We start from the raw sequence: 21,063 nt of genomic DNA on the forward strand, positions 1-21,063 counted from the left end.
ACCACAAACATCACTCTTAAAAACTGTAGTTCAATTAATACACTTGACATAAATAAGTCCTAGCTCCTTTCCTCATTAGGGAATTTGACCCTTTGGACTTGGATAGGAAAAAATATAGGCTCCAAATCAGGAATCATATCTTGCTCTACAAACCCAGTAAATATGAACAAAGGATGATAAAACAATGAGAATGAAGTTTACTAACAGTTATCTGTCTTGCTTCATACAACCAGCAAACCTACACTAAACTAAAATTCAAAAGAGATGGAAAACTGGCTTTCTTTAGTTGTAATTTTGCTGTCACCCATGTTCCTTAATTGGATTTTTCAATAAACACACAATGTACATTCTTGGTTAAAGAGTATTAAATAAAATGACCTTCTAATGCCAGCAAGTAAGACTGAGGCTACTAGTTTATTCGTTCTTATTCATCCTTTAAAACTTACAGATTGTTTCCTGGCAGCTACTAGTAAAGTTAGATTTGGAAATAAGAGATTTGGTTCTACATACCTTATTGGAATATTTTTTTTATTTCTCAAACTTCCATTCAAAAGATTTCTACCTTAAATTTTACCCATTTCAAATTGGCTAATTTGGGCAATTGAAGTGAGGGGGAAAAAAAAGAAGAAAACCTGCCATCATGGTTCTAGTGACAAATAGAAGTCAAAATAGAACTTTTACCTGAGAGGCAACCCAGTGAAGGGCTGGTTCTTTGAATCTGTGGTCTGAAAGAACCCAAATTCAGTGCAACACTGGTAGAAGTGTTGCCTGCCTAGAAAGCAAAACATCAATTGATTTAACCAGAAATGATATTTTTGTCAATTACCAAATAAAAAGCTTAAAAGATTTCAGTACACAAATTTACTTGATGCTTGTGACATTCTAAAACAAATTTGATCTCAGCATTCTTAATATTTTTAATCATATCCAACATTACCACAGGAAGACCTGAATCTATGTCCATTGAGGAGATTCTGGCAAGGTCCTCACATGCTCCTAAAGTAAACCTATCTCATTCCCTCAGGACCATCTCTATGAGCACCTCAATTCTGCCCTTTCCAGCTTCTGCTGGGAACACGCTCCATTCAATCTGCATCTGCCTCTAGTTAACTCCCCTTTAGGATATCACAGGCTCTTCTCCACAAAGTTTCTTGAAGGAAGGATGCACACTTGATGTCCCTGTGCCTCACCATCTCCACATCTCCAGTCATACTATGACTACAACTTCTTCCCCAGAGGTCACCAATATTGGCAGGGTGATATAGATCAATTCATCAATTTGTAGATAATAACTGAGAAGTTCAGTTCATCTAAAGTCTAGCAGCTATGTCAAGGATTCACACATCTTTGATCAATTTAGTTAAACATATTAAGAAGTATTCATACTGCCAAGAGATTGAAGTTTTAGTTATATTGGATGTCAAACAGGCTAATGATAGAGGGAGGGTCCCTGGGTGGTGCAAGTGATTTTTACTCGTCTACTAACTTAAAGGTTGGCAATTTGAACATTCCCAGCAGTGCCACGCAAGAATGGCCTGGTGATCTGGTGCCATAAAGATTATAGGCAAGAAAATCCATTTTACATTTCTGCTCTGTAACACATGCGGTTGCCATGAATCGAAATCCACTGGACGGCAACAGATTAGGTCATCTCAGAGTGCAACCACATTTGAGAACTACTCTTCATGGAATTTGAAGTGGAGTGAAGTATTTTGTTAGCATCAATGATGCTAGATTAGTGTTGAAAAGTACTAAGGGTCACCTTTCTGTATTCTGCTTCTTTCAATCCTAAGCATTGGGTAGTTCTGAATCTTTTACTAAAGCAGGAAACCCTGGTGGTGTAGTGGTTAAGTGCTACAGCTGCTAACCAAGAGGTCAGCAGTTCGAATATGCCCAGGCATTCCTTGGAAACTCTATCAGGCAGTTCTACTCTGTCCTATACGGTCACTATGAGTTTTTGGTTTTGGTTTACTAAAGTGGTTTAATCTGTGTATGTCCAGCTCCTCGACTCCTTCACTCACTCTTCCCATCCTTTAGTAAACCTCTTAGCTCTGGTTATTCTGTCATTTCTCATTTTTACCAGGTAATGCTTTACCTGTTGTAGGATATTGGTGTCTGATGGAAGAGTCCACGAAGGCTTTCAGTTTATCTCCGTAATTTGCAGAAAGGCAAGGTGAATATTTATTCCCAATTGTTGAATGTATAATTCTAATGTATCTATAGTAAAGTGAACCCAATGAGGTGTTAGCCATCGTGTCACAAAGGTCATCCATGCTGATTGAAACCTGTTTTCCCTGCAAAAATCAAGATTCCAATTATCCTTAAGACAATATACATGGGATGGCTTTCAGCTCCAAATGCAGTTCAGCTCCAAAATTATTTTCAATGCTTTAAGTGCTTGCTTTCAACTCAAATAAGTTACAAATAGCCTTTGGTGACTTGGCCTGAGGATCAATTCCTGAAAACTATCAGCTCACTTGCATGGGTTGCAGAGTCTATTAGAAGTGAGTCAGACTCCCTTGTGCAAGACATGTAGCTCATAAAAGCACCTGCTTTAAATGAAGACTTTTGGTATTCAGGTCCGTATTTGGTTTGGATGAGTTAACAAACAAGCAAGCTTTGATTAGCATGCAGTATCTCACCAGATGAATGCTAGAAACTCTGGGAGGTGTAAAAAGTGACTGCCAAGGATCTAGTCCAGAAAGACAAGGAACATAAAATATGAAAATGGTAATGACCAACTATGGGAATTTTGAGAGTTTTGTGAGGACTAGAATCCTGAAAAAAGCTTGATGAGGAGGTAGGAATTGAGGTGGACCTGGAAGAAGGTGTAAGGTTTAAATAAATAGAAGTAGAGTGCATTCGTATGATTTTATTAATATGAAGTATCTAGAATGACAAAGGTGTAGAGACTAGTGTTTAATTCTGCTTATAGGCAAAGAAGGAAAGAGGGGGAAAATCATTTTTTAGGTAACATAGAGTTCTTGTTTATGGGATGGAAAATTTGGCAATGGATATTGGTGATGGTTGCACAACATGGTTAACGATATTGTTTTTTATTTAATTGTACATGTGAGAAATGTTGAGAGGCAAATGTTAGGTTTTTATATTTTTACAACAATAAAAATAAAAATAAACTAGAGTGCATTTTAGGCAAGGGGAACAACATGTCCGAAGACGTGGTGGCAAGGATGTGCAATGTCTGTGAGGATGATCAGTAAGCCTGGATATGTGACACTGAATTAGCTACGTAACTGTCCAAGCCTTAGTTTGCTCATGTGTTCTGTGTAGAAAATAAGAATAAACTACTCAGAATAGCTGATAAGGTTGCTGTGAGGATTAAATGAAAGTAGTCCTTAGGCTCATGCCTGGAACAAAGGTCTTTCAATAAGAAGCAGCATTGTTTTCATTATAATTGTTACATTTCTTCTTCCCTTTTTTTTTTAATTGTGGTAAAGGTATAGGAATTAGAACATTTGCCATTTCTACCATCTACATACACATATAATTGATATTTGTTAATTAGGATTATTATGTTGTTCAATAAACAGTATTTTTTGTCAAGAAAACTAAAAACACAAAACAAAACTGGAAATAGATATTAATCATAGAATGTGGTCAGGTATAGAACTCTTACATTTTTATTAATTATCATCTTCAGTGGGTTAAAGGTCTGTGTAGAAAAGTTTTTAAAGGAAAAATAACATTTTTTTACTTCAAATATGCTACCTATCAAGAACAACAAAAGTTTTAATGTGGATGAAGGTCAAATCTATTGGCAGAATTATACTTCCTGATTTACACTTAGTGAATTGTCTGTGGATTTAGGAATCCCTAAAGCCACACTTGGAGGTCCGGGGTAATGCAAATGGTTAACACACTCAGCTGCTAATATAAAGGCTAGAGATTTAAGTCCACCCAGAGGTGTCTCAGAAGAAGGGCCTAGCAATGTACTTCCAAACAATCATCTAATGGAAACCCTGTGGGTACAATCCTACTGTGACACACATGGAGACACTATGAGTTGGATCAACATGACATCAACTAGTTGATTAAACCCTACATTTGCACAGGAATCGTGAAGCTGGATAACAACACAGAAAGTGTTACTAGAGAAAATAAGTGTGAGAAAGAAACATATTTATCCTTTATTAACTCATTTTTCTCACATTTCATAGGACTTTCCTATCGTGGGATTATGAGGAGGGGTAAGGAGGGCCCTGGTGGTGCAGTGATTAAGTAAGAGCTCTGCTGCCATCCAAGAGGTCTGCATTTCAAATTCACCAGCCATTCTTTGGAAACCCTGTTGGGACGTTCTATTCTGTCCAATAGGGTCGCTATGAGATGGAACTAATTCAGTGTCAATGAGTCGGACTTTTTGTCCTTTTTTTTTTTTTTTTTAGGGATGGACCTGAGCAGTTAGTATAAAGGACAGAGTCTTAAATTTCACTTAAATCCCATAAGAATCACCTGAGGATCAGGAGCCTAGTTTCCACTCTAGAGGCTTGGCAGTGAGGCCAAGGAATCTGCATTGTTAACATGACTTTCAGGTAACTGTGCTGCAAATTTCTCCTCATGACAATTTTAGAAATTCTAGTAGAGCTAAACCCTCTTAGATGCTGATATTGAAAGAAAAAACTACTCTCACCATATGGTCTTTATAGTGGTATTTCAGAGGATTTGGCTTGATTTGGCATAGCGAAAACCCTGTTAAAAGAAGTAATACATTTTCAGTGTTTACTTGAGTGAGGGAAAAAGCCATGAAAAATCCATAATTTGCTGAGCATCATCTGTGTGCATTGCCTCACATTAGATAGCACGGGATTAATGCATATCCTTCTTTTCTACTACGCTCTTCAAAGGGCAAATGTAAATATCAATTTTCTTACTAGAGTTGTATGTTAGTTCTGCAGAAAGGAAACCATATGAATTTGAATCCACTCGCCTTCCCTTATAACACATAAAATTTTTCCAAGTCTAAGTTTAGGGTATTATCAGAAGAAAATATAAAAGACAGATTTTTGCATAAGAAAATTCTATGCCGTAAAGGTTTTTTTTTTTTTAATTTTTATTGTGCTTTAAGTGAAAGTTTACAAATCAAATCGGTCTCTAACACAAAAACCCACATACACCTTGTTACACACTCCCAATTACTCTCCCCCTAATGAGACAGCCCACTCTCTCCCTCCACTATCTGTTTTTGTGTCCATTTTGCCAGCTTCTAACCCTCTCCACCCTCTCATCTCCCCTCCAGGCAGGAGATGCCAACATAGTCTCAAGTGTCTACCTGATCCAAGAAGCTCAGTCCTCACCAGCATCCCTTTTCAACCCATTGTCCAGTTGTATAGTTGCCAATTCACATATTCCTAAGAATATTCCGATATTTCAGTCATGAAGCAAAAGGAATAAATCTCTTATAAAGAACAATAAACTTGGAAACGTAAGAAGAAAAAGAAAAAATTAAGAGTAAAATCTATCCTTGACCATGCCCTTTCCAGTCACTTTCTAACTCCAAAACATATCTAAAGAAATTACTCAGCATTATTCATTAAAATCACCAAGCCATAAGAATAAGCTCAGCCTACTCGGCATGAACCACGCAGGCAAGAAGGCAATGGGATGACATATTTAAAAAATTGAAGGAAAAAAATTACCTTCCAAGAAACATATATCCAGCAAAACTGTCTCTTAAATATGAAGGTGAAATTAAGACATTTCCAGATAAACACAACTTTAGGGAATTTGTAAAAACCAAACCGAAACTACAAGAAATACTAAAGGGAGTTCTTTGGTTAGAAAATCAATAATATCAGGTATCAACCCAAGAGTAGAACACTGGGCAGAGCAACCGGAAGTCAACCCAGACAGGGAAATCCAAAAAAACAAAGCAAGGTTATTTAAAAAAAAAAAAAAAAAAAGAGGGTAACAGTGATGTTATCATATAAAAGAAGACAACATTAAAATAATAAAGATGGACTAACAAATGCAATCATACACCTTCCATATGGAGAGGAAGATATGGTGATACAAAGAAATAAAAGTTAGTTTTAAATTTAGAAAAATAGGGGTAAATAATAAGGTAACCGCAAAGGATACAAACTATCCTACTCTTCAAAATAAAATACAAAGGGAAAATACAGACTCAGCAGAAACAAAATCAACAACAACAAATATGAGGAAAGAACAATATATAAAGAAAATCTACTCAGCACATAAAATTAAGTGGGAAAAAGAAACTATCAACAACACACACAAAAAAGACATCAAAATGATAGCACTAAATTCATACCTATCTATAATTACCCTGAATGTAAATGGACTAAATGCACCAATAAAGAGACAGAGTGGCAGAATGGATTAAAAAACAAGATCCATCTATATGCTGCTTACAAGAGACACACCTTAGACTTAGATACACAAACAAACTAAAACTCAAATGATGGGAAAAAAATATATCAAGCAAACAAAAATCGAAAAAGAGCAGGAGTAACAATACTAATTCCTGACAAAATAGACTTTAAAGTTAAATCCATCAGAAAGGATAAGGAAGGACACTATATAATGACTAAAGGGACAATACATCAAGAAGATATACCATATTAAATATTTATGCACCCAATGACAGGGCTACATAAAACAAATTCTATCAACATTGAAAAGTGATACAGACAGCTCCACAATAGTAGTAGGAGACTTCAATACACCACTTTCGGTGAAGGACAGGACATCCAGAAAGAGGCTCAATAAAGACACAGAAGAGCTAAATGCGACAATCAACCAACTTGACCTCTTAGACATATACAGGACACTCCACCCAACAGCAACCAAGTATATTTTCTTTTCTAGTGCACATGGAACATTCTCTAGAATAGACCACATATTAGGTCATAAAGCAAGCCTTAGCAGAATACAAAACACTGAAATATTACAAGTGCCTTCTCTGACCACAAGGCCATAAAAGTGGAAATCAATAACGGGAAAAGCAGGGAAAAGAAATCAAACACTTGGAAACTGAACAATACCCTTCTCAAAAAAGACTGGAATATAGAACACATTAAGGATGGAATAAAGAAATTCATAGAATCCAATGAGAATGAAAACACTTCCTATCAGAACCTTTGGGACACAGCAAAAGCCATGCTCAGAGGCCAATTTATATCAATAAATGCACACATACAAAAAGAAGAAAGGGCCAAATTCAAAGAATTATCCCTACAACTTGAATAAAAAGAAAGAGAGCAATAAAAAAAACCCACAGGCACCAGAAGAAAACAAATCATAAAAATTAGAGCTGAACTAAATGAAATAGAAAACGGAAAAACAATTGAAAGATTAACAAGAACAAAAGCTGGATTTTTGAAAAAATCAACAAAATTGATAAACCACTGGCCAAACTGAAAAAAGAAAAACAGGAGAGGAAGCAAATAACCCAAAAAAGAAATGAGATGGGCGATATTACAACAGACACAACTGAAATTAAAAAAAATCATATGAGATTACTATGAAAAACTGTACTCAAACAAATTTGAAAACCTAGAAGAAATGGATAAATTCATAGAAACACATTACCTACCTAAACTAGCACAAACAGAGGTAGAACAACTAAATAGACCCATAACAAGAGATTGAAAAGGTAATCAAAAAACTCCCATCAAAAAAAAAAGCCCTGGTCCTGACAGCTTCACTGCAGAGTTCTACCAAACTTTCAGAAAAGAGTTAACACCGCTACTACTGAAGGTATTTCAGAGCATAGAAAAGGACAAAATACTACCAAATGCCTTCTATGAAGCCACCATATCCCTGATACCAAAACCAGGTAAAGACACCACAAGAAAAGAAAGTTATAGACCTATATCACACATGAATGTAGATGCAAAAATCCTCAACAAAATTTTAGCCAATAGAATTCAACAACATATCAAAAAAATAATTCACCATGACCAAGTGGGATTCATACCAGGTATGCAGGGATGGTTCAACATGAGAAAAACAATTAATGAAATCCACCACACGTAAATAAAAGACAAGAATCACATGATTTTATCAATTGATGCAGAAAAGGCATTTGACAAAGTTCAACACTCATTCATGATAAAAACTCTCAGCAGAATTGGAATAGAAGGAAAATCCCTCAACATAATAAAGGGCATTTAAACAAAGCCAACAGCCAACATCACGCTAAATAGAGAGAGCCTGAAAGCATTCCCATTGAGGTCTGGAACCAGACAAGGATGCCCTTTATCACCTCTCTTATTCAACATTGTGTTGGAGGGCCTAGCCAGAGCAATTAGGCTAGATAAAGAAATAAAGGGCTTCCAGATTGGCAAGGAAAAAGTAAAAGTATCTCTATTTGCAGATGACATGATCTTATACACAGAAAACCATAAGGAATCCACAAGAAAACTACTGAAACTAATAGAAGAGTTCACCAGAATATCGGGATACAAGATAAATACACAAAAATCAGTTGGTTTCCTCTACACCAACAAAAAGAACATCGAAGAGGAAATCACCAAAGCAGTGCCATTTATAGTAGCCCCCAAGAAGATAAAATACTTAGGAATAAATCTTATCAGACATGTAAAAGACTTACAAAGAAAACTATAGTACACTTCTGCAAGAAACCAAAAGAGACTTACATAAGTGGAAAAATGTACCTTGCTCATGGATAGGAAGACTTAACATTATAAAAATATCTATTCTACCAAAAGCGATCTATACATTTAGTCCAATTCCAACCCAAATCCCAATGACATTCTTTAATGAGATGGAGAAACAAATCACCAACTTCATATGGAAGGGAAAGAGGCCCTGGATAAATAAGACATTACTGAAAAAGAAGAACAAAGTGGGAGGCCTTACTTTACCTGATTTTAGAACCTATTATACCACCACAGTAGTCAAAACAGCCTGGTACTGCTAAAACAACAGATACATAGACCAATGGAACAGAATTGAGAATCCCGACATAAATCCATCCACATATAAGCAGTTGATATTTGACAAAGGCCTCAAAACGTTAAATGGGGAAAAGACAGTCTTTTTAAGAAATGGTGTTAGCGTAACTGGATCTTAGCAAAAAAAATGAAACAAGAACCATACCTCACTCCATGCACAAAAGAGCTCAAAATGGACCAAAGAGCTAAATATAAAATCTAAAACGATAAAGATCATGGAAGAAAAAATAGGGGCAACGTTAGGAGCCCTAATACATGGCATAAACAGTATACAAAACATTAAGAATGCAGAAGAAAAAGTAGATAACTGGGAGCTCTAAAAATCAAACACCTATGCTCATCCAAAGACTTCACCAAAAGAGTAAAAAGACTACCTACAGACTGGGAAAAAGTTTTTAGCTATGACATTTCTGATCAGCATCTGATCTCTAAAATCTACATGATACTGCAAAAACTCAACTACAAAAAACCAAATAACCCAATTAAGAAATGGGCAAAAGATATGAACACACACTTCACTAAAGAAGATGTTCATGTAGCTAACAGATACATGAGGAAATGTTCATGATCATGAGCCATTAGAGAAATGCAGATCAAAACTACAATGAGATTTCATCTCACTCCAACAAGGTTGGCATTAATCCAAAAAACACAAAATAATAAATGTTGGAGAGGCTGTGGAGAAATTGGAACACTTATACACTGCTGGTGGGAATCTCAAATGGTGCAATCACTTCGGAAATCAATTTGGTGCTTCCTTAAAAAGCTAGAAATAGAGCCACCATACAATCCAGCAATCCCACTCCTTGGAATATATCCTAGAGAAATAAGAGTCTTTAAATGAACAGATATATGCACACCCATGTTTATTGGAGCACTGTTTACAATAGCAAAAAGATAGAAGCAACCAAGGTGTCCGTCGACAGATGAATGGATAAGTAAATCATGGTATATTCACACAATGGAATACTACGCATCGAAAAAGAACAGTGAGGAATCTGTGAAACATTTCATAACATGGAAGAGTTGGAAGGCATTATGCTGAATGAAATTAGTCAGTTGCAAAAGGACAAATATTGTATAAGACCACTATTATAAGAAATTGAGAAATAGTTTAAACTGAGAAGAAAATATTCCTTTGTGGTTACGAAAGGAGGGAGGATGGGAAGGTGGGAGAGGGGTATTCACTAATTTGTTCGTAGATAAGAACTACTTTAGGTGAAGAGAAAGACAACACACAATACAGGGGAGGTCAGCACAACTTGACTAAACCAAAAGCAAAGAAGTTTCCTGAATAAACCGAATGCTTCGAAGGCCAGTGTAGCAGGGACAGGGGTATGGGGACCATGGTTTCAGGGGACATCTAAGTCAATTGGCATAATAAAATCTATTAAGAAAACATTCTGCATCCCACTTTGAAGAGTGGCGTCTGGGGTCTTAAAGGCTAGGAAGCAGCCATCTAAGATGCATCAATTGGTCTCAACCCACCTGGATAAAAGGAGAATGAAGAACACCAAGGACACAAGGTGATTACGAGCCCAAGAGACAGAAAGGGCCACATGAACCAGAGACTACATCATCCTGAGACCAGAAGAACTAGATGGTGCCTGGCTACAACTGATGACTGCCCTGACAGGGAACACAACAGAGAACCCCTGAGGGAGCAGGAGAGCAGTGGGATGCAGACACCAAATTCTCATAAGACCAGACTTAATGATCTGACTGAGACTGGAAGGTCCATGGTGGTCATGGCCCCCAGACCTGTTGCCCCAGGACAGGAACCATTCCTGAAGCCAACTCTTCAGACATAGATTGGACTGGACAATGGGTTGGAGAGGGATGCTGGTGAGGATTGAGCTTCTTGGATCAGGTGGACACTTGAGGCTACCTTGGCATCTCTTGCCTGGATTGAAGATGAGAGGGTGGAGGGGGTTAGAAGCTGGTGAAATGGACACAAAAAGAGAGAGTGGAGGGAGAGAGCGGGCTGCCTTATTACGGGGAGAGTAATCGGAAGTGTGTAGCAAGGTGTAAATGGGTTTTTGTGTGAGAGACAGACTTGATTTGTAACCTTTCACTTAAAGCACAATAAAAATTATTTTTAATAAATCAGCAAGCAAACAGGTACTGAGGGAAAAACTTGCCTTTTGAAGATTAAAGTTTGAATTTTAATGAGCGTGTGAGCTTCCTTTAAAGGTTCTTTAAGGAGGACAGTATTCTGCCATCAGCTGCAGAACAGGCTTGCATCTTGGCTCTGCCTCATTTTGGCTGTGAGACTGCAGTCCAGTCACTTGGCCTCTCTGAGGATCAGGATCCATATCTTTAAATGTGGATATAACAATGCCCACCTACGAGAGTATCTTAGAGTAAATGAGATAAAGTACATGCACCTGTCCTACACAGTGCTGCATCATAGCTGTGATCATTAAATCTGATATTATCCATGATAGAATGAACATTTCATTTAGAAAAAAAAAAGAAGAAAGGGAAAAGGGAGGGAGGGAGGAAGGAAAAAAAGAAAGAAAAGCAAGTGAGGATAAATTTGTTTACTTTGTAATCTTTCTTAAAAAAATAAGAAAATGTAATGTGCGTATTATTACAGCAGTCAACATATAGGTTTTATTCGGAGAAAGTGTCAATGAAATTCTGATACAGCCCCTTAGTAGACTTCTGTCTTTGGGCAAGTGATTTCAAGCCTGGGCTCCTCATTTGTAATATAGGACTAACAGAGAGATACCGTGAGAATTTCTAGCACAAAAAGTATAACCTAATTAGACTAAGGTCTGGGACATGGTAAGCCCTTGGCCGCTAAAAGTTATTAATATCATTTTCTCATTATCATCGCTATTATTCATTAACAATATGGAATAAGTTATGGCCTTTAGATGCTCATTTCTTGGCAAATTTATTTTGGTATAAGTCCTTTACATTTGCAGACGATCAAATTGCATGATCTTGGCCTGACAAAACAACTATCAGCCTCAAAATTAACCTCTAAAATATTTTCCGGACCATTGGAGGCTAGCCATATCAAATTTGGCTTCTGAGTCCTGGAATGTTCGTTATCTTTGCTGAGAGTTCCTGACACCCAAATTGGAGCCCAAGCACACCAGTTACAAAGTCAGAAAATTCTCCATTGTTTTGAATAGAAAGGTGGCCAGGAAATTAACACTTACATATTAAATCACAGAGAATTATCTGTACCTGACATATTATTTTAATTCTGGTGAAAAGTGGGCATAGCATACCCTCATAAAGATTAAAAAAAAAAATTTATATAGAGTCAGTTATTAAATAAGTGTTAATTATTACATAATAATCACAAAAAACTCATGAATGATATCCAAATTAGAAAACAGATGTACAAATCGAAAATCAAAAGAAAGTCTTTCCTTAAACGATCCTTTAGAAATAATCAAGAATTTTCTCTACAAACTACTTCCAAATAGAATAGGGAAGAACGAGTGATCCTCATCTCTTTTGTGTGACTAAAATATCCAGGTGTGGAGGAGGAAGGGTACAAGAAAGAAGATGTGGATGGTTTTGTCATTTTAGGCCCTTAGTAATTGTTTTGGGGGAGAGAAGCCAGTGAATTTCTGCTCCCAGCCTGACTTTGTTATTCCTAACATGTTTTGCCAAGAGATAAGGGCAGCTCCTTTCCAACAGTGACTTCAGCTTTCAGTGGATTCTGAACCCAAATGGTCTTAGGTTTCTTAATCACTAAACCAAAAAAACAAACAAAAAAAAACCCTCTAATTCATTCAAAGTCAGCCATAATTACAATTTCTATTTTTCCCTTCACAGAAAGATGATTTTCTACCAAGACTTAAAGGTTTAATTTTACAAATATTTTCTTCACTAGACATTCCACATATATTGTTATTGAATGCCTATCATGGATTGAATTTTGCCCTCCAAATGTCTGGTTGCAGTCCTAACCTGTGATTTCTGTGAATGTGAGCTCATTTGGAAATACGGTCTTAGAAGATGTTAGCAGATAAGTTAGCATGATGTCCTGCCTAAGTAGGTGAGTCCTTACCCAGTATGAGTGGTGTCTTATAAAAGAGGGAATAGCCACAGACAGACAGACATGTAATAATGCAGGGAAAAGAGACATGTAATAATGGCCTTATGATGAGGCTGCAATCCAAGGAATGCCTAAGGTTACCAGAAGCTGAGAGAGAACAAGAAAAGATCTCCCCTAGAGTCTTCAGAGAGAACATGGCCCAGGTGACACCTTGAATTAGGGCTTCTAGCCTACAGAACAGTGAGGCACTAAGTTTATGTGGTTTATAGCCACCCAATTTGTGATACTTTGTTAAGGTAGTACAAGAAAACTATTACCATACCCCATGATGTAGATGCATTAGTCCCAAGAGCTTTGGAGCTGGAAATGTCTACTTCATGTGATATTCTGCTATGAGTCACACAGCCCAGAACAAAAGAAAGTGTGGAAGAGGGACATGCATATCAATCTTGACCCAAAACAATGTTCCTTCTCTGGATAAAAAAAAAACTGAGCGAGAACCAGGCAGAGTCTCTATTCCAAAGAAGAGTATGATCTAGTAGCAGGAATATACCCATGGAGCACCAAATGAGGTGGAAAAAAAAATACATATACAACAAGATCACACATAAAATGCTGGCAGTGGGGAGCAGTGGTGAAAAAAAAAAAGGTTACATCAGATTGAAGTAATCAGGAGAGATTTCATAGGGGTGGCTTTTGAAATGTACTTAATGTATTTGGAGGGGAACAAGGATGGGAGGCATTCCAGAAAACTAGGGTAACATGAGGGGAAATGTTCATGTGTATACAAGAGCCGCAAATTGTAGAATTTGCCTAGACCATAAGTCATGAACTTTGGAAGGATGTGACTTGCTATAATAGCAAACTAAACACTTTTTGTAGTAGTTCATTCGGTTGATGAAAAAGAGTTTCCTAAGGGTTCTTTAGAAAGAGAGGCAGCGAGATAAGAGTGTTTTAGGAAGATTAACCTAGAGTTTGGTATACAAAGAACTGGATTGGGGGGCAGACAGAAGGCTGGAAGACAGATCAGAAAACATTAAGAATCTGATAGAGAAAAAGGGAGAGATATTAGTGAAGGAGGGCATGGTCACAGCTATCTATCTTTACCAGTCTCTCCAGCCACACAACACAGTGCTGGCACTAAAGTGGTACTCAGTGTGGGAAGATGGAAGCAAGGGAAGAAGAAAGAAACAGAGTGTTAGAAGGAAGTAGGGAGACTGTGCAGGAAGGAGGAAAAATATGAGAGACATTTCCATTCTCACATTGGAAACCTGTGTGCAATATTCTCAACTCAAATTATCAAGCCCCGCCCCCCCCAAAAAGCAAAAACAAGTGAATGCAAATCTGGTGAGATCCAAGTAAGATCTGTAATCTAGCTAACTGTATTGCGCCAGTATCAATTGGTTTTTAAAATCTACTATATTTACTTAAGAGTGAATACTCTAATATTGGATGAAGGTGGATGAAAGGAACACGAGACTTCTTAGTATACTTTTTGTAATTCTTTGTGAGTCTGCAATTAGTTCAAAATAAAGAGGTATAAAGAAAATCAACGCAAGTCATGAACCAATTTATCTTCTTGTTCTACCAGATGTCTGTCTTTACTTACTCTTTTTGGCAGTTAACCCGGCTGAGTTAGAACAGGGTGACCTGGGGGGTAAGGCTGCCTTGGTTAGGTACCCCAGTCTCTGGACGTGTTCCTTAACCTCTGGCATTCCTCAAAAACAACTTTCCCTAACCCCCTCAAAAAAGTTGTGATTTTTTTCTAGATACATCAATGTTCACAAGTTTTCCATTTCAAAATCTGTCTTACTCTGTGACTCAGTGGATCAAAAGAGTTAGAAATGTTATCATCTTCATATTCAAATTTTCTTTTAGATTTCCTGCTTCTGAGAGTTATTCAAAGTATTGAAATTCACCATGTATTTTTCTTCAGTCCACACAAGGCATGATTTCATTTTTTTTATTTGCTTATAATTTTTTTAATTGTTATTATCAAATAGGTCAGATTCAGAGTACTACTTAATGGGACAGCTTTCTAAAATTTTGGAAGTGAAAAAGTTTATTGAAATAGTTGTATTCTGTCCTACAGTGTACCCATTACTGCATTTTTTAAAGAGTTTCCAAGTGTATTTAGAATAAAAGATGAGTAAGATGAGGAAGTTGTAGCATATTAATAATTCGATAGCTGACATGTTTCATCTTTTAGTTTGATTCTCAGAATGGAAGCTTGTATGTATTATTTGAATTTCTAAAAATACACCCACACCGTGTGTGTCTTTCTCTACAACTAATTTATGACACCTAGACAACTAGCGAATGCCTATATGAGCTTTTCTTTCTCCGTATGATCCCCCCTTCTTCATTTTTTTTTTACCTCATAGTTATTTATGTTCTTATTCCTCTGAACAGCGAGCATAACAGGATATATCAAACGTTCTAGAAAAAAGGCATTGTCCATTGCGGAGTAAAATTTCAGAGGTTTACATAACCTAGGGGGAAGAAAACAGAAAAATAGAAGTGAAGTTCCATTTCACTTCAACATCAAAACGCAAATGTAGAAAATAATCCAAAATGAATTTATACTAGATTTGTTCAGAACATTTCTACTGTGGAAAAAGAAATAAATTATGGTCCCAACTTTAAGTTTTCAAAATATGTCTAAGAAAATAATTCCATCCAACATTTATGTAACACTACTGTTATTTATTTATTTATTTATTTATTTTTACTGTTATTAAAATGGTTTCATTTAAATCAATGCATTGGATCACAAAAATCCTGACAGCATTCTGAGACAGTGGTTATCTCTGAAAAATTAAGATTGCAGAAGACTCATTTTTCAAGGAATATAACTCTATAATATATAACAATTTGAGATTAAAATATTTAATGCTCTTCCCAAAACCACGGACTAACAATATACATATATTGATCCCATATCTACATCACTGCACACACACACATATACACACACACACACAGTATATATTAGCAGATAACTAACTTTGAAACACAGATGCAGAGGAATTCTAAGATTATAGGCAAGAATCACAAGGATTACCCATTTTGCCTCTGACACTCTGTCTAACCTGGTCATATATCTCAAGCCTGCTAGCCCATTACATCCTGACCTTAGTCCTTTGAACTCTTCTTTGCCTATCTGAGAACCTTTGGCTTCATAGCACTGACCTCCATCACATCTCTAATCCAAAGACTTGCTGTTCACAAGTAGTCTATTGTCTTTGAACCTTGGCCTTTCCCTGAGGTTAATACCATAGCAGAGTTCTGAAGGAATTCCTTCCCCAGCTACAGCCTTTGGAAAAGAGCCATATGTCTAAGCCCATCTCTTCTGTTAGTGATAGCTGGAGACATAGTGCCCACCAATGTGGGTTAAACTGTGAAGGAAAAAGAAAGGTCTAAGTGTCAGAAGCCTCGTAAACATGTAGTGAGGACTGGAAACTCCTCCTTGTGAACAGAGGATGAACCAAAACTCAATGAGGCTATTTATGTCAAAACAATTTATGACAAAGAAGAATGAACAGGAGGAGGCAGCTACCTGGTGTGGGTCTTGTACATCCAGATTCAGTGCAAATGAATTTCAACTAAGAATTAAAGGAAGATTTATAGTTCTCCATGAGCAAAGGGAAAGGGGAAGACAATATTCATAGCATTCCACTCATCTCAAAAAAGCAGGCCTGTGGCACAATGTTTAAGTTCAGGGCTGATAACTGAAAAATTCAAGGGTTCAAACTCACCAGCTGCTCTTCAGGAGAAAAGCCCCAGCAATTTGCACTCTTAAAGATGGCATCCCAGCAAAGGAGGATGAAAAGCACCAAAGATACAAGGAAAATATTAGCCCAAGAGACAGAAAGGGCCACATAAACCAGAGGCTCCATCAGCTGAGACCAGAAGAACTAGATGGTGCCCGGCTACCATCAATGACCAACCTGACAGGAAACAGAACAGACGGTCCGTGATGGAGCAGGAGAAAACTAGGGTGCAGAGCTCAAATTCTATTAAAAAGACCAGACTTAATGGTGTGACTGGGACTGGAGGAACCCCAGAAGATATGGCCCCCAGACTCTCTGTTAGCCCAGAACTAAAACCATTCCCTAAGCCAACTCTTCAGACAAAGACTAGACTTGACTATAACACATAAAATGATACTCATCAAGAGTGTGTTTCTTAGTTAAAATAGATACATGAGACTAAAAGTGCAGCTCCTGTCCAAAAGTGAGAAGAGAAGGCAAAAAGTTATATGAGCTGGTTGAATAAGCATACAAAATCCAGGGTGGAAAGGAGGAGTGTGCTGTCACATTATAGGCGGAGCAACTAGGGCCACATAACTATGTGTGTATAAATTTTTGTATAACAAACTTACTTGAGCTGTAAACTTTCACTTAAAGGGCAAAACTAATTAAAAAAAAATTGTGTCCCAGGAGACCCTATAGGACAGTGCTGTCTGTCCTACACGATTACCATGAGTAGGAATTGATTTGCTAGCACACAACAATAACAACAATCATCCTAAATAGTGGAAATCTAGAAAAGGAGTAGGTGCTGCCTTTGTAAGACGAGAGGTCATGCATCCTAAGATGATAACCTTCCCAAGTAGCAGAAATCCTCAGAGACTATGTGCCTCCTAATGAGAATTCTATCATTTTGGGACCATTGACTGACCTAGGACAGATGGTTAGTTTGTCCACAGTCTGGTCCCCCATCTTCTGAAACCCTCTCCAGTGTACATTCAGAATTGTGCCAAAAATCACGACACATTAATGGAAAAAAAAAAAAAAATCCCTTCTACCTCCAGTTGGACAAGCCAAACACCAGTTCGCAAATTATCAGCAAGTATTGTAGTAAGGAGATCACATCTGTGAGACATTCATGGGTTATAAACCTGAACTCTGATAAGAACTATCAAATTTTCCCTGAAAAATGAGTCTGTTGACTCACACAGAAGTTTATATAGTTTCAGGATTTTGGGAAAGTAATTTGAGAATTTTTGTATAATTAAATTGCCTTGAAAAAGGTTAAAATTCAGTAGAAAAACAGGGACTCCTTAGGGTGAAATTTAAAATACTTAAAAAAAAATAGGTTAATTGAAATTGAAAATAGGAAAAATTAATAACAAAATGAAAGCTAAGTATAATAGTTTTAGTAAAATAGCAAAATCACATTGGATCCCACTTGAAATGGAAAAGTAATCTAGGAAAGTTAAATGGTACTCAAAGAAACAATAGAAAGACTCCAAAGGGTGCGGTGGTTGTGGTGGTAGAAAGCTACCCTTTATGAAATAAATACAGAAGGACTGTGAAGAAGCTGCATTGACTGTGCAAACAACCAAAATGCAAATTAAAATTGCAAGAAGAAACTTGGTCACTTTACCCAAGACAGCACATGGAGATAGCAGGTAATTGTGAAAAATCAGAAAATAAAACCAGAAATAAGGTGCAAATTGCAGAACAGAGCCCTGTACTAAGTTATTTAAATACAAGAGGAATGAGAAACATCAATAGGCATGGTGGACTTCTACATTTCCTCTTAATAAATGGCAAGAAAAATTCCATAAAAACTTACAACTGAATGAGGACAGAGATTTAAAATTTCCTAGCAGTAAATTTTAATAATAATGATAATAATAGTCATAATATTACAAATATGTCATTATAATGCACAATGTTCAGTGGACTGATCATGAAATTTTGTATTCATTCCTTCATACATTGCTTCAACAATAATTGTCTAGTATTTTAGTGGGCATCTAAAATTGCCAATCCACATAAAGTACTCCATAAATGTTGTCTGTTAATATTCGATTGTTATCAGAGATTTCTACTTATACAGCATCTATTCCCCCAATTCTGGTAAGATAACCCCTTTTTTTTATCTTTGGAAATTATTCTCATTCTACTCTTAACCCATGTGGGTCAGGAGGGGTTACATCTACTCTTAGTTTCTGGAATGTCTCCTGACCATGTCTAACGCAGTCAGGGCATCACACTCCTAACTAAGGCAGTAGATATATGGGTTAGCCCATGTCCCTCAATCACCAATGAAAGCTCTGGTTGGAATATTTGCTAAAACAACCTCTTTCTAAGACTAGAGGTATGAAGCATCATGTAAGCCTGGAGTAATCAGTACCATCTTGGCCCCCACATGAGCAGAATATATCTAAAAATAAGAGCAATAAAAGATGAAATTGTCCTGAGGACAAAAATGGAGTCCAGGGGCCCAACTATGATGAAAATAACCACTCATCTCTATTTCCAGACTTTTTAGTTAGCTGAGTCACTGATCCTTTTTTCATAAATGAGGTGAGGTGAGATGTATTTCTGTTGCTTGCAAGCCAGTGTCCTGGCCATGTGTTTACTATGTACTAGACAGATACTGGTGTCTAATACATATGGAGTCCATGCCCTCATGGAACAGACAATCTACTGAAGAAGATTGGCATTAACAATCCATTTCAAGTGTGTTGGATGTACTATAGGTGCATGCTACCTGGTGTGAGAGATCTGGGAGACTTCTCCAAGGAAGTGACACTCTGAGACATGAAGGATGAAAAGGAGTTAATCTAGGTTAAACAGACGATGTTGAAAAAACAAAATCTTTGCACACATACAAAATTCCGTACAAAATCCTTACTCCATATAGAGTATAAACAGCAGCTTTGACTTGTGTTTTACAACTGGTAACACCAGAAATGAAAAGTCAAGGATACACACAACAGAGAAATAAATAATGCTGTAAATTAAATAGACCTGTAAAACATGCTAGTTTCTATAAACATGTATGAGGAGAGGGCTAAAGTAATTGTAGAAATGTTCATGAATGCACAATAGCAAACATTTTCCACTGACGGGTGTTCTGGGGGAACTGACAGTATTGGGGCAGTTTAGATGGGAGGGCTCTTCTGCTGAAGATTTGAGGTGTGAGCAATTCCAATGACTGCAAAATACATTTTGATCTTAGAAAATCAGGTAAGCTTCTAGATATCAATTTTTTCAATCTATAAAATAACAGTTAGAATAAAAAAAAATTTTTTTTTCTAAGAGCCCTCCCACAAATTAAATTTTAGAGAAGTGCCTTTACTCTAGTTTGTCAAAGTTTAATGTTGATATCTGGAAGTATTATTTGGATACTTACCAAGAACCATCATAACACATTCATATTTCAGTGGGGTCTTGGTGCTGATTATTCCCCACTTGTAAGATTATGAACCATTCTAGAGAACTTGATATTTAACAACAAAGAGCATAGAGTATTGGCAGAGTGTTGTGCTTTTAAAAATGAGGCAACACTTCCAAGCTATTCACCGAAATGTTTCTAGATTGGGAAATCATGTGAAATTAAATTAAATGCATGAGGTATGACTATAAAATAACGCGTCTGCTTTCAAAATAGACACACAAAATGGGCATGATGTCCTAAAAGAAGTGCCCTTGGTGGATGATCCTCTTATCCCAGACATACTTCCTCAGCCATGTACAAAGTATTATCGGAAACAGTTTTTATAAAATTGCATGTAGAGTGATTGGTTCTTTCTATTGACTGCCCTTAAAGGTGATAAAATTTGCCCTTTGGATGAGTTTGGAAAAAATGAAAAGTCACTTACCGAATTGGGAAATATTGTGCTATCTATATTTTTACAACAATTAACAAATATTACTTAGCTCCAAGTCTTCAAGTCGGTGAATAAAGTGATTACACAAGCTATAGAATTCTACTTTAATAAGAAGAAGCATGAAGTAGGGCTTTTGGCTCTCCTGTGCTCAAACCTACTCTAGGGAAATTCGAAATAAAATATAAAAAATCAGTTTCAAATAACGACAGTACATTTAGAGTAAAAGAGTCACCTGCCAGGTGGACTGCTAAAATACACATACTCAGTTCTGACTAATACATAATTTTTAGTTATCTAATATACTGAATTGAATATATCTAAGTTTTAAAATTGGCAACCCTTCTAGTAATTCTCTGTGAATTCATCATTCCAAAATATTTTGAAGCCTCTCTGAAGAGCTGTGCACTTTGCTCTATACATAACGGGCACTCATACTATTGCTAATAATAAAG

At 36.8% G+C, this 21,063-nt stretch overlaps 1 protein-coding gene across 1 annotated transcript in view; it reads right to left on the reverse strand.

The window, feature by feature from the left end:
* LOC104845483 (putative serine protease K12H4.7) overlaps positions 1 to 21,063 on the reverse strand; it is a 66,888-nt gene that overhangs the window by 13,644 nt on the left and 32,181 nt on the right. The window contains exons 5-7 of the mRNA XM_010586357.2: positions 15,359 to 15,473; positions 2,096 to 2,294; positions 682 to 772 (exon numbers count right to left, since the gene is read on the reverse strand). Of these exons, the coding sequence (XP_010584659.1) occupies positions 682 to 772; positions 2,096 to 2,294; positions 15,359 to 15,473 (405 nt within the window). The remainder of the gene's footprint in view (positions 1 to 681; positions 773 to 2,095; positions 2,295 to 15,358; positions 15,474 to 21,063) is intronic.

The sequence above is a fragment of the Loxodonta africana genome, chromosome 6 (genome assembly GCF_030014295.1).
Source record: "Loxodonta africana isolate mLoxAfr1 chromosome 6, mLoxAfr1.hap2, whole genome shotgun sequence".
Lineage (NCBI taxonomy): Eukaryota > Metazoa > Chordata > Mammalia > Proboscidea > Elephantidae > Loxodonta > Loxodonta africana.